Below are 13,906 nucleotides of genomic sequence, written 5' to 3' on the forward strand. Positions count from 1 at the left end.
CCAATAAATGTTTCACTCATCCCTGACCATCAGTAGGCCTCGCATTTCCAACGCTGTTTCCACTCGCTTAGGCACTTATGTTTATTCGGGCTTTTGTGGGGGGGCAGCAGATCACAACCCCACGACAGCACGAGCAGCCTGATGGAACAGTTCCTCTCCCACAGCCCTGCGCCACCTACTCTGTTGTGGTGCTCCGCGGTTACCAGCGGGTCCCGGCAGGTCGAGGGGGTCCGGGTCCGGGTCCAGCGCAGGCCCAGGTTCGCTGGTCCTAGCAGGCCCAATAGGTGTCCAGTGGGCCCCCTCCCAGTGTCTTCCCAGTCGCTCCTCACAAGGTTCCAGCCATCGGGGGGGGGGGGGGGGCTCCCCTTCTTTTCAATCGCCGCTATTAATGGTGGGGGGCGAGGTCCTCCGGCTCATTCAGGGGCATGTATGTACCATCAGGGCCTACCTCTGTCTGCGACGCAGGTCCCGGATGGGCTGCGCATCTGTCTCGTCGCCAGTGGGCGGTTCAATCCCTGCCTCAGGGGTGCGGCCATATGCAGGGCAGGGGAGAAGGAGACCCGGGGCGCACCGGCTCTGATGCACGGCTCCGGCCGCAGCTGTCGCCTCCTTCGCGGTCGGGCTGCCTTGTAGTTGCCTCGCGGGCCCTCTGGGCCTCGTCAGTTCCCCCAGAAAAGAAGATAAAACGGGTTGAGGGGAGGGCTAGAGGTGCCCCCTGTGTCCACCCACGACTTCAGCGCGGCGCCCTCGCGGGATGCATGCACGCCCTGTTTTGGTGCCGGGGTGGGGCGTCTCCCACCAAGCTGCACAAGTCTGTTGGCGAGGGGGAGCCGGCAGTATCTTGATTCTGGCGTGCGGCTCCAGCCGCGCCGGCCGCTTCCCCTCTCGTGCGGACACCGCCTCCCGGCCCGGTCTTCAGCTGCGACCCATGCGGTTGCGGCGTAGGTCCGTGAATGGAGGTCGTTGGGCGACCGCTCCTGGTCTAGGGGGTACCGGCGTGTTCCAAGCTACCGCGTAGCTGGTATAGGGTGCTGTGCCCCCTCTGGAAAGCTTGTTTGGTGGCTTGGCCACGCCCCCAAAATAGTTTCACTTCATATTGACATAGTTGATATAGGCATCAATCCTTTCAGGAAGTGATTGTGCGTATTTTAGCATGTTCTCTTATAGCGGCTGTTTTACGTACGCATCATTTACAAATGGCTGCCTTCTATATTGTATTTTAGGGTCTTGTGCCAGAATGTTTTGGTTTTAATGGGTTTTAACCACTCGTAATAGTTAGAGGTGTGATTCCCCATCATACTGCTAGGTGACGGTGCAGGTCACTTTGCTCTTGTGACAGCATCTCTCCCTAGTATTCCTTTGCAGAGGCTCCTAAAGTTTTGTGCAACTACCCCTTTTTCTCCTCTTTGGTTCCCTGAACTCCAGCATGGCAGTCGGCAAGAACAAGCGGCTGACCAAAGGAGGGCAAGAAAGGCGCTAAAAGGAAGATGTAAGTTCCCTTCATTCATGGTGTGGTGTTTGATCGTGTTCCCTCTATGACCGGTGGTGTCTGAGCCAGGACGTTGGGAGGGCGGTTGCCCGGGATGTGTGTTGAATGGAGTTTGAAGCCCTCACTCTTCCTGTGGCAGTATGGCGGTGTGCGCAGATAGGAGGCCGGTGCAGCTTTACTGTGTGCAGGGTGACTAAGTGAAGTGTCCTGATCAGCGCTCAGTGTGAAATTGCATTGCATATTGCTGTTTGACTTTAATGCGGTCAGACCCTAAGCAGTTAGTTTGCTTGCCGTTGAAAAGCAGTTATGGTTAACTTCTTCCATCTCCAAAATCAGTAGGTGTACCATGTCACCTATCCCTGCGTATATAGTTCTTAGCAACTCTTTTTTGCGAGTCATTTGGTTTTGAGTAGTATAGAAAAAGATGCAGAACACACAACTCTTTATGGGTGCGGAGTTAATGGAAAATGAGCGTTACAACGGATTGCCCATATTTCAAGATACTGATTCCCTTGCGCTGCTGGTGGAGACTAGGGAAGTCATTCTTGGTCAGCTGTAGTTTTACTGAGCGGTACAAGCTTTTCTCGTCTCTGATATGTTTACATCGGAGTAATTATGTTATTGGCCTACCAAAACACGGGCTTGTTGAATATATTTAACACGATGTGATTGTTATCGTTTTCACCTTTACCATTCGATCATTTGTTTACTATTTTCGGGGTCCTCCTTGGGCGGCTTATTTGCGTGTGAGATGTCATAAATACTTTTTAGTCTGCTGCATGTTGGTGTCAGTAAAGCTTTCTGTGATAAATTCTCTAATTTGGGCAGATGTTTTTGGCATTTTGTAGTCTCGAAAGTAATTGAGTAATTGGGCTGAGGCCTATTGCTACGTTCGTAGTATGGGTTGATATGTTGGATAACGTACCTCCATTCTTAAATTATAAGGATATTGCCGTTAGGTGAAGTAATTGCTCCTATCTGCTTACATGTAGAATTGATTTTCCTATTGCTTTCTATACTCTTATTGCATGAATTTGTTTTCTGCGGCAATATTTTCATTCTTTCCATAGATATAGAGGAAGGTAAATGGAGGTGCTTTAGTTATATGCAGCCCCACTGATATTATGTGACAGAGGACCAAATTATGCGGCATGTTTGGCCAATTTATGTTGTAAGAAAAGTCAATTTATGCATTTGCAACGCCAGTAGCTTAAACTCGAGCAAATGCTAGACCTATTGCATTGCAAATGCTTATTCATTACACTCATGATGTATAGCAACATACATAAGTAGTTCTTACGAGTTAAAAATCATTAAGTATCTCGGAGCCATAATTTCCTTAAGATTGTGATACTTCTGGTTAGTGCTCTCAGAAACCATTTGCAGCACTGTTGGGATCCAGCAAACACATATCACCTGGACAATTGGATATAGCCCTAGGAAGGAACATTTCAGCCTAATAATCCTGAGCCACTGCAGTTGTGATTCTGCGGCTGCAGATTTTCTACTTAATTTTGGGTCTGCCGTAGTAGTAGGTCATAAAAAAAAAAAAAGTTTCTAGCTTAAATGGATCAAAAAATACTAGAAATCTTGGAACACGTGGTGCCTCTCAGGTTTAAACGCTTTGCAAATGTTAGCTTGTCACCTTAGTGCTGACTTGAATCATGTAAGTATTGAATATGTACTACAGTGGTAAAAAATGTTTGCCCTGAAAGGATCGATGCTCCTGATCTTTTAAAATTGTTTATATTGAAACACAGTAGTGCTGCTGTGCTTGCATGTCAGCCCAAAACATTAAATGTTAGCGAGCATGTTTTAATAGGATTGACTAACGTGGTCTAGTTTCTTTTCGTAAGAAAACCTTTGCGTTTTCTGCAGCAGTGTTCACTTGTTTTATTTTGAATTGGTGCGTGATAAAAATTAAATGAAGCAAGATCAAGCCACCCACATAATTTGCTTTCCATCGCTTTTCTCATTTAGTCTACACTGTTTTATAGTTTGGGCATCTATTGGTGGATCATTCCAGTTGCCCTGCCTATACTCTACAACAGTGCCTACTCATGGGGTCCACTAATGTTTAGAAAACGAAATTATATTATCAGATTAAGGAAGTATAAACACACAAAAAGCAACATTGACAGTGTTAAAATGCTCTATGTGAAGACATTTGAAACTGGAATTAAAACGTAGGTTGCTATCCTTATCTACATTTTTAGGACTGGCTCAAGTACAGCAAAAACAACCTAGTAGTAACTTTAGGACCCAATTGAAGCATTGATGAGCACTGACAAAGAGCATGCATTCAGAGGAAAAAAGACACAACGATATGCCGGTGGTTAGCATATTACTTATTGCTTTAAAAATAAAACTACATTTTGAAATGCTTCAGCCATCTGATTCAGTTTAAGTTTACATGTTTCTGTTTGTATTAAATTGTTATTTTTTTTTGTATGTGAAGGACATTTTTCTTCATTTTTGTGTATTGTTTGGAAGTTCAGATCATACCAGTTGCTTGGGTGGGTGTCCCCAGCTTCCAGTAGTAATTCTTTGAGGCTCTACTTACGCCAGAATGTTAGAACCATTGCTTTAGGAATTCTGTTGACCATGTATGGCCTCTACAGTGCAGATTAATGCCTTTACTCTCACGCACAAGCCAAATTTGCCTGAATGTCTCATTTGTACAGAACGTATATATGAATTCTGACAAAAGCACTTTCTCCTGTGGTGTTTTTTTTTTTTTTTTTTTTTTTTTGGGTGGTATCAGGGTATCTGCCTACTTTGTCTTTTCATGCTAGTCACTTACGAATTAGGTCCATTACTAACCTTGTTTCTGAAACCCTTTGAGATCCAGTTAGTATTTTTGTCTGTATTAATCTTGCTTACTGATACTTTCATGGTTTGTTAGCACTTTGAGTAAGAGGACAGGGACAGCATTGAGGACTAACATTTAGGACTGTTTACTAATTTCCTTTTGAATTGGCTTCAGCTGTAGTAGGTAGTTAGAACTGTATCCGTGATTGATGGCATACTTTACTTGCAGAGTTTTTTCGATGAAATCTTGAAGAAAGGAGATGCAGCTATTGTGAAAGAGAAGTAAAGTGAACAAATGGGAATTAAGTTGTATCCTTGTTGCATTCGTGCCACCATATCATTGTGCATGAATAAATAGAAAGGTAAAGAGTCGAGGAGGCTTCTCACTAAAACCAGTGCCTTGAGACCCTCACGGATGAGTAGCCGCAATTTACAAATGCTGATCGATTGAAAACCTGTAAACATTTTTCCTCCGAATGAACCAAGTAAGCACCATGTAGTAAATTAAGTTACCAACTTCACTTATGTGCTTTGCAGATAAGTGACTGATAGTCTAAGCAGTATGCTACCAGATGTTTTTACCAATTAACATTGAAGGGAAAAATTAACCTGTGGCAGATTCATCTTGGTCATTGCAGTTGAATCTGAAATGGCAATTCAGGTTGCCACTTTTTTGACTGAGTGACTTCCTGTAGTGAATGCTTTCCATTTCTATGTATGCAGGGATACTGCCTGGTGGTTTCCCATAATTCCAGATAATGGATGGTTGTAGGAAGTTGGCTCTGTATGTGCTATTTCAAAGTAAGGAATAGCATGCACAGAGTCCAAGGGTTCCCCTTAGAGGTAAAATAGTGGTAAAAAGAGATAATACTAATGCTCTATTTTGTGGTAGTGTGGTCGAGCAGTAGGCTTATCCAAGGAGTAGTGTTAAGCATTTGTTGTACATACTCATAGACAATAAATGAGGTACACACACTCAGAGACAAATCCAGCCAATAGGTTTTGTTATAGAAAAATATATTTTCTTAGTTTATTTTAAGAACCACAGGTTCAAATTTAACATGTAATATCTTGTTTGAAAGGTATTGCAGGTAAGTACATTAGGAACTTGGAATCATTTCAATTGCATGTATACTTTTCAAGTTATTCACAAATAGCTACTTTAAAAGTGGACACTTAGTGCAATTTTCACAGTTCCTAGGGGAGGTAAGTTTTTGTTAGTTTTACCAGGTAAGTAAGACACTTAAAGGGTTCAGTTCTTGGTCCAAGGTAGCCCACCGTTGGGGGTTCAGAGCAACCCCAAAGTCACCACACCAGCAGCTCAGGGCCGGTCAGGTGCAGAGTTCAAAGTGGTGCCCAAAACGCATAGGCTATAATGGAGAGAAGGGGGTGCCCCGGTTCCGGTCTGCTTGCAGGTAAGTACCCGCGTCTTCGGAGGGCAGACCAGGGGGGTTTTGTAGGGCACCGGGGGGGACACAAGCCCACACAGAAATTTCACCCTCAGCGGCGCGGGGGCGGCCGGGTGCAGTGTAAGAACAAGCGTCGGGTTCGCAATGTTAGTCTATGAGAGATCAAGGGATCTCTTTAGCGCTGCAGGCAGGCAAGGGGGGGCTTCCTCGGGGAAACCTCCACTTGGGCAAGGGAGAGGGACTCCTGGGGGTCACTTCTCCAGTGAAAGTTCGGTCCTTCCGGTCCTGGGGGCTGCGGGTGCAGGGTCTTTTCCAGGCGTCGGGACTTAGGTTTCAGAGGGTCGCGGTCAGGGGAAGCCTCGGGATTCCCTCTGCAGGCGGCGCTGTGGGGGCTCAGGGGGGGACAGGTTTTGGTACTCAGTCGGAGAGTAGTCCGGGGGTCCTCCCTGAGGTGTTGGTTCTCCACCAGCCGAGTCGGGGTCGCCGGGTGCAGTGTTGCAAGTCTCACGCTTCTTGCGGGGAGATTGCAGGGTCTTTAAAGCTGCTCCTTGAAACAAAGTTGCAGTCTTTTTGGAGCAGGTCCGCTGTCCTCGGGAGTTTCTTGTCTTTCTCGAAGCAGGGCAGTCCTCAGAGGATTCAGAGGTCGCTGGTCCCTTGGAAGGCGTCGCTGGAGCAGAGTTCTTTGGAAGGCAGGAGACAGGCCGGTGAGTTTCTGGAGCCAAGGCAGTTGTCGTCTTCTGGTCTTCCTCTGCAGGGGTTTTCAGCTAGGCAGTCCTTCTTCTTGTTGTCGCAGGAATCTAATTTTCTAGGGTTCAGGGTAGCCCTTAAATACTAAATTTAAGGGCGTGTTTAGGTCTGGGGGGTTAGTAGCCAATGGCTACTAGCCCTGAGGGTGGGTACACTCTTTGTGCCTCCTCCCAAGGGGAGGGGGTCACAATCCTAACCCTATTGGGGGAATCCTCCATCTGCAAGATGGAGGATTTCTAAAAGTCAGTCACCTCAGCTCAGGACACCTTAGGGGCTGTCCTGACTGGCCAGTGACGACTCCTTGTTGCTTTCTTTGTTCCCTCCAGCCTTGCCGCCAAAAGTGGGGGCCGTGGCCGGAGGGGGCGGGCAACTCCACTAAGCTGGAGTGCCCTGCTGGGCTGTGACAAAGGGGTGAGCCTTTGAGGCTCACCGCCAGGTGTCACAGCTCCTGCCTGGGGGAGGTGTTAGCATCTCCACCCAGTGCAGGCTTTGTTACTGGCCTCAGAGTGACAAAGGCACTCTCCCCATGGGGCCAGCAACATGTCTCTAGTGTGGCAGGCTGCTGGAACTAGTCAGCCTACACAGACAGTCGGTTAAGTTTCAGGGGGCACCTCTAAGGTGCCCTCTGGGGTGTATTTTGGAATAAAATGTACACTGGCATCAGTGTGCATTTATTGTGCTGAGAAGTTTGATACCAAACTTCCCAGTTTTCAGTGTAGCCATTATGGTGCTGTGGAGTTCGTGTTTGACAGACTCCCAGACCATATACTCTTATGGCTACCCTGCACTTACAATGTCTAAGGTTTTGTTTAGACACTGTAGGGGTACCATGCTCATGCACTGGTACCCTCACCTATGGTATAGTGCACCCTGCCTTAGGGCTGTAAGGCCTGCTAGAGGGGTGTCTTACCTATACTGCATAGGCAGTGAGAGGCTGGCATGGCACCCTGAGGGGAGTGCCATGTCGACTTACTCGTTTTGTCCTCACTAGCACACACAAGCTGGCAAGCAGTGTGTCTGTGCTGAGTGAGAGGTCTCCAGGGTGGCATAAGACATGCTGCAGCCCTTAGAGACCTTCCTTGGCATCAGGGCCCTTGGTACTAGAAGTACCAGTTACAAGGGACTTATCTGGATGCCAGGGTCTGCCAATTGTGGATACAAAAGTACAGGTTAGGGAAAGAACACTGGTGCTGGGGCCTGGTTAGCAGGCCTCAGCACACTTTCAATTGTAAACATAGCATCAGCAAAGGCAAAAAGTCAGGGGGCAACCATGCCAAGGAGGCATTTCCTTACAATGGTGATTCTGCATTTCAATTTCTTCTCCACCTGGCCCATGCATATTTATTTTCATTTGCATTTAATATGGTTTAAGGTTTTAACCAGCTGTATGTAATGGAAAGTTTAAAGGCTAGAAGCAACACTGCATTTTTCCCCTGTGGTGTTGATGATTTGCTTTTGATTAAAAATTAAATCTGTTGCTGGGAGTGATGGGTTTTTGTACTAACTTCTTTCTTGTTTTCAACAGGTATGTTGGGAATCTTTCAAGAGATGTGACGGAAGCTCTGATTCTCCAACTTTTCAGTCAGATAGGGCCATGCAAAAGTTGCAAAATGATCATGGACGTATGTATCTTTTAACATTTTTATTGCCTAATTTCTTTATCTAAATGCAACATTCTAAAGCAAAAGTTTGCTTTTGAGGGCACATCACACCACTACTGGTGTTGTGCCCTGCTCTGTATTTGAAGTAAAGCAGTTTGGTCTTCTGCTTGCACTCAAACTGAATTTAAAATCTGTGATTTAAATCATTGCCATGCATGTTTGATTCCACTATTCTTTTAAAGTACATGGATGGCTTATCCAAGCAATTGCAGCTCTTGGTTTTGATAGTTTGCAGCTTGCCTTATCACTGATGTATTGGAATGCTGTTTCATAAAAAAAAAAGTGAGATGGCAATGACTGAGAATAAACGTCACAGACCACTTCTCTCCTGTCGGGCCAAACTAAATGCGGTGGAAATGGTGTACTACTTAACCATTAATTTGGGCTTCGTATTGGTTAACTCCCTGTGGTAATTTGTGATGCCATGCCGAATGCCTGCACTGTGAAAGTGAAACATAAACATTACTAATTACAGTGTAGCAATAGTCCTCGTGAAATGGGGAGAACAAATACTGGACGAGAAGTTCCACATAAAGCCGACCATGAAACTTGGCTAGAAACAAGCTTTACGCTTGTTCTTGATCAAATTTATCCCATTACTGCTGCGTGCATTATTGTTACAGCCTGAAATCTTTCTGTGGTATTGAAATTTATTTTTCTAGGTTGTGAGACTTTTTGGTTTCGTGAGCAGTCACTACACGCAATATTAGCAAAATAAGCACTGTCGTTCACCACTCGTTTTTTAGAGACGGTGGTTTAAGTAAAGTAGCCAGGTTATTTATTTTATATACTTGATGTGAAGTTTATGGCACAGAGGAATATCAGCCCAAGCTTTCTTGGGGAGATGGGGATAAAAACTTTTGATTTAATATAACAGTACCATACACACCACCTCAGAGCCCAGTCAGCACTTAGCTTTTATAAATGAAATAGACTTTATTAGCAATTAAGTATAATTAGTAAAAATCATTGAACAGATTAGAAAAATTGATATGAAAATGCCGAACATCCAGGAGGGGGAACTGAAGATATGAGGTTTTTAAAGTTTTAAAATTAAAAATAGAACCAAGCGGCACAAAGTACCGTCAATAGTTTCAGTAGACTGGGATCTATGTGGAATTTGACATTGACTGCGATGAAGCATTGGTAGGCTACAACAACCAGGTTAATCTGGGTAAAATATTTTATCTTCTGACTTCCACAAGTCCACACAGTAAGACCCTTTTTTAATGTCCCTCAAAAATGGCACTTAGAGACTTGCAGGACGTCAGGCAGAAGGCGAACAGCACGGTCCAGGACAGGTCCAGTAGGTAGCTTCTGGACAGTTGCTAAAAAGAGCCTCTTGTAGATTGGCGTGCCCCTGTAACTTTAACTGGAGGTCGACATTTCCAGGTCTCTTTTCAGCTCTCAGACAAAAATCCAGGCCTCCTCTGATCTTCCTAGGGTCCAGGAGTGTTCTGAAGTGGGTGCTTAGAGATGCCACATTTATTCCTGGCAGAAGCTAATGGGTAGAAATGACACCTGGGCACTCACTAACTAATGGGGTAAAGTTTCTTGGGGCCAACTCTACCTACTTTGGGCATTTTTAAGATGGCCAAAGTCTTCTACCACACTGAACCTGGGGGCAGAGGGTCTGTATGGTGGGGTGTACTATGATGATCCTTGTCTACTCTCACATCTAACACTAAAATCCAGTTTGTTCAGTCACTGTACCTCTCGTAAACCTAGACAGAAGACTGGCTGAAGAACAAACCTGTGTTTTCCAGCAACCAGACAGTGAACATGCAAGATTTTTTTGATATCCTGTTTTTGCTCTTTAAAGTGCACCCCAAGTGTTGTATGTAAAACCTCAGCCGACCTGGAAGCAGGATTTGACTACGTAATGTCAAAAAAGATGCTCACAGCCCAACCCAAATCTTCTGTTGGGTTCAGAGTGGTTATCTCTGCTTCTTCAGCTCAGCTTTTGCGCCTGGGAGGCATTTCACATCCATTTAAACATATTCAAATGCGTATTGCTAGCCAGCAGAAGTTCGCTAACCAAAATAACCACATACATGAATTTTAAATACTATTGTAAGGCAATGGCTCCCTGTTGCAGTTACCCCCCACTTTTTGCCAGTTACTGATGCTGACTTGACTGAGAAGTGTGCTGGGACCCGGCTAACCAGGTGTAGGAAGTTGGCTCTGTATGTGCTATTTCAAAGTAAGGAATAGCATGCACAGAGTCCAAGGGTTCCCCTTAGAGGTAAAATAGTGGTAAAAATAGATAATACTAATGCTCTATTTTGTGGTAGTGTGGTCGAGCAGTAGGCTTATCCAAGGAGTAGTGTTAAGCATTTGTTGTACATACACATAGACAATAAATGAGGTACACACACTCAGAGACAAATCCAGCCAATAGGTTTTGTTATAGAAAAATATCTTTTCTTAGTTTATTTTAAGAACCACAGGTTCAAATTCTACATGGAATATCTCATTCGAAAGGTATTGCAGGTAAGTACTTTAGGAACTTCAAATCATCAAAATTGCATGTATACTTTTCAAGTTATTGACAACTAGCTGTTTTAAAAGTGGACACTTAGTGCAATTTTCATAGTTCCTGGGGGAGGTAAGTTTTTGTTAGTTTTACCAGGTAAGTAGGACACTTACAGGGTTCAGTTCTTGGTCCAAGGTAGCCCACCGTTGGGGGTTCAGAGCAACCCCAAAGTCACCACACCAGCAGCTCAGGGCCGGTCAGGTGCAGAGTTCAAAGTGGTGCCCAAAACACATAGGCTAGAATGGAGAGAAGGGGGTGCCCCGGTTCCGGTCTGCTTGCAGGTAAGTACCCGCGTCTTCGGAGGGCAGACCAGGGGGGTTTTGTAGGGCACCGGGGGGGACACAGGTCCACACAGAAATTTCACCCTCAGCGGCGCGGGGGCGGCCGGGTGCAGTGTAGAAACCAGCGTCGGGTTCGCAATGTTAGTCTATGAGAGATCTCGGGATCTCTTCAGCGCTGCAGGCAGGCAAGGGGGGGATTCCTCGGGGAAACCTCCACTTGGGCAAGGGAGAGGGACTCCTGGGGGTCACTTCTCCAGTGAAAGTCCGGTCCTTCAGGTCCTGGGGGCTGCGGGTGCAGGGTCTCTCCCAGGCGTCGGGACTTTAGGTTCAAAGAGTCGCGGTCAGGGGAAGCCTCGGGATTCCCTCTGCAGGCGGCGCTGTGGGGGCTCAGGGGGGACAGGTTTTGGTACTCACAGTATCAGAGTAGTCCTGGGGTCCCTCCTGAGGTGTCGGATCTCCACCAGCCGAGTCGGGGTCGCCGGGTGCAGTGTTGCAAGTCTCACGCTTCTTGCGGGGAGCTTGCAGGGTTCTTTAAAACTGCTGGAAACAAAGTTGCAGCTTTTCTTGGAGCAGGTCCGCTGTCCTCTGGAGTTTCTTGTCTTTTCGAAGCAGGGGCAGTCCTCAGAGGATGTCGAGGTCGCTGGTCCCTTTGGAAGGCGTCGCTGGAGCAGGATCTTTGGAAGGCAGGAGACAGGCCGGTGAGTTTCTGGAGCCAAGGCAGTTGTCGTCTTCTGGTCTTCCGCTGCAGGGGTTTTCAGCTAGGCAGTCCTTCTTCTTGTAGTTGCAGGAATCTAATTTTCTAGGGTTCAGGGTAGCCCTTAAATACTAAATTTAAGGGCGTGTTTAGGTCTGGGGGGTTAGTAGCCAATGGCTACTAGCCCTGAGGGTGGGTACACCCTCTTTGTGCCTCCTCCCAAGGGGAGGGGGTCACAATCCTAACCCTATTGGGGGAATCCTCCATCTGCAAGATGGAGGATTTCTAAAAGTTAGAGTCACCTCAGCTCAGGACACCTTAGGGGCTGTCCTGACTGGCCAGTGACTCCTCCTTGTTATTCTCATTATTTTCTCCGGCCTTGCCGCCAAAAGTGGGGCCTGGCCGGAGGGGGCGGGCAACTCCACTAGCTGGAGTGTCCTGCTGGGTTGGCACAAAGGAGGTGAGCCTTTGAGGCTCACCGCCAGGTGTGACAATTCCTGCCTGGGAGAGGTGTTAGCATCTCCACCCAGTGCAGGCTTTGTTACTGGCCTCAGAGTGACAAAGGCACTCTCCCCATGGGGCCAGCAACATGTCTCGGTTTGTGGCAGGCTGCTAAAACTAGTCAGCCTACACAGATAGTCGGTTAAGTTTCAGGGGGCACCTCTAAGGTGCCCTCTGTGGTGTATTTTACAATAAAATGTACACTGGGATCAGTGTGCATTTATTGTGCTGAGAAGTTTGATACCAAACTTCCCAGTTTTCAGTGTAGCCATTATGGTGCTGTGGAGTTCGTGTTTGACAGACTCCCAGACCATATACTCTTATGGCTACCCTGCACTTACAATGTCTAAGGTTTTGTTTAGACACTGTAGGGGTACCATGCTCATGCACTGGTACCCTCACCTATGGTATAGTGCACCCTGCCTTAGGGCTGTAAGGCCTGCTAGAGGGGTGTCTTACCTATACTGCATAGGCAGTGAGAGGCTGGCATGGCACCCTGAGGGGAGTGCCATGTCGACTTACTCGTTTTGTCCTCACTAGCACACACAAGCTGGCAAGCAGTGTGTCTGTGCTGAGTGAGAGGTCTCCAGGGTGGCATAAGACATGCTGCAGCCCTTAGAGACCTTCCTTGGCATCAGGGCCCTTGGTACTAGAAGTACCAGTTACAAGGGACTTATCTGGATGCCAGGGTCTGCCAATTGTGGATACAAAAGTACAGGTTAGGGAAAGAACACTGGTGCTGGGGCCTGGTTAGCAGGCCTCAGCACACTTTCAATTGTAAACATAGCATCAGCAAAGGCAAAAAGTCAGGGGGCAACCATGCCAAGGAGGCATTTCCTTACACCAGGCCCCAGCACCAGTGTTCTTTCACCTAAAATGTACCATTGTTTCCACAATTGGCACACAGATAAGTCCCTTGTAAAAGGTACCAGTGGTAGCAAGGGCCCTGTGACCAGGGAAGGTCCCTAAGGGCTGCAGCATATGTTGTGCCACCCGAAGGGACCCCTCACCTAACACATGCACACTGCCATTGCAGATTGTGTGTGTTGGTGGGGAGAAAAATGCAAAGTCAACATGGCATCCCCCTCAGGGTGCCATGCACCCAAAATACTGCCTGTGGCATAGGTAAGTCACCCCTCTAGCAGGCCTTACAACCCTAAGGCAGGGTGCACTATACCACAGGTGAGGGCATAGCTGCATGAGCAATATGCCCATACAGTGTCTAAGTCTATTCTTAGACATTGTAAGTACAGTTGTGGCTATATTAAGTATATGGTCTGTTTGTCAAAAACGAACTCCACAGCTCCATAATGGCTTTCAGAATAATAAACCCACACTGATGCCAGTGTTGGATTTATTAAATCTTAGAGATGCCCCCTGTATTTTACCCAATTATTCAGTGCAGGACTGACTGGTCTGTGCCAGCCTGCTGCTGAGAGATGAGTTTCTGACCCCATGTGGTGAGGGCCTTTGTCGCCTCTGAGGACAGAAACAAAAGCCTGCTCTGGGTGGAGGTGCTTCACCTCTCCCCCCTGCAGGAACGGTAGCACCCAGCAGTGAGCCTCAAAGGCTCAGGCTTCGTGTTACAATGCCTCAGGGCACTCCAGCTAGTGGAGATGCCCGCCCCCTGGACACAGCCCCCACTTTTGGCGGCAAGTCCAGGGGAGATAATGAGAAAAACAAGGAGGAGTCACCCACCAGTCAGGACAGCCCCTAAGGTGTCCTGAGCTGAGGTGACCCCTGCCTTTAGAAATCCTCCATCTTTGATTTTGGAGGA

The 13,906-nt window shown here is 46.9% G+C and overlaps 1 protein-coding gene across 2 annotated transcripts in view; it reads left to right on the forward strand.

Annotated features, from left to right (window-relative positions):
- TIA1 (TIA1 cytotoxic granule associated RNA binding protein) overlaps positions 1 to 13,906 on the forward strand; it is a 309,231-nt gene that overhangs the window by 26,125 nt on the left and 269,200 nt on the right. For both annotated transcript variants that reach the window (XM_069214209.1, XM_069214210.1), the window contains exon 2: positions 7,982 to 8,078. In XM_069214209.1, coding sequence (XP_069070310.1) covers positions 7,982 to 8,078 — 97 coding nt within the window. The remainder of the gene's footprint in view (positions 1 to 7,981; positions 8,079 to 13,906) is intronic.

This window comes from Pleurodeles waltl, chromosome 11, assembly GCF_031143425.1.
Source record: "Pleurodeles waltl isolate 20211129_DDA chromosome 11, aPleWal1.hap1.20221129, whole genome shotgun sequence".
Lineage (NCBI taxonomy): Eukaryota > Metazoa > Chordata > Amphibia > Caudata > Salamandridae > Pleurodeles > Pleurodeles waltl.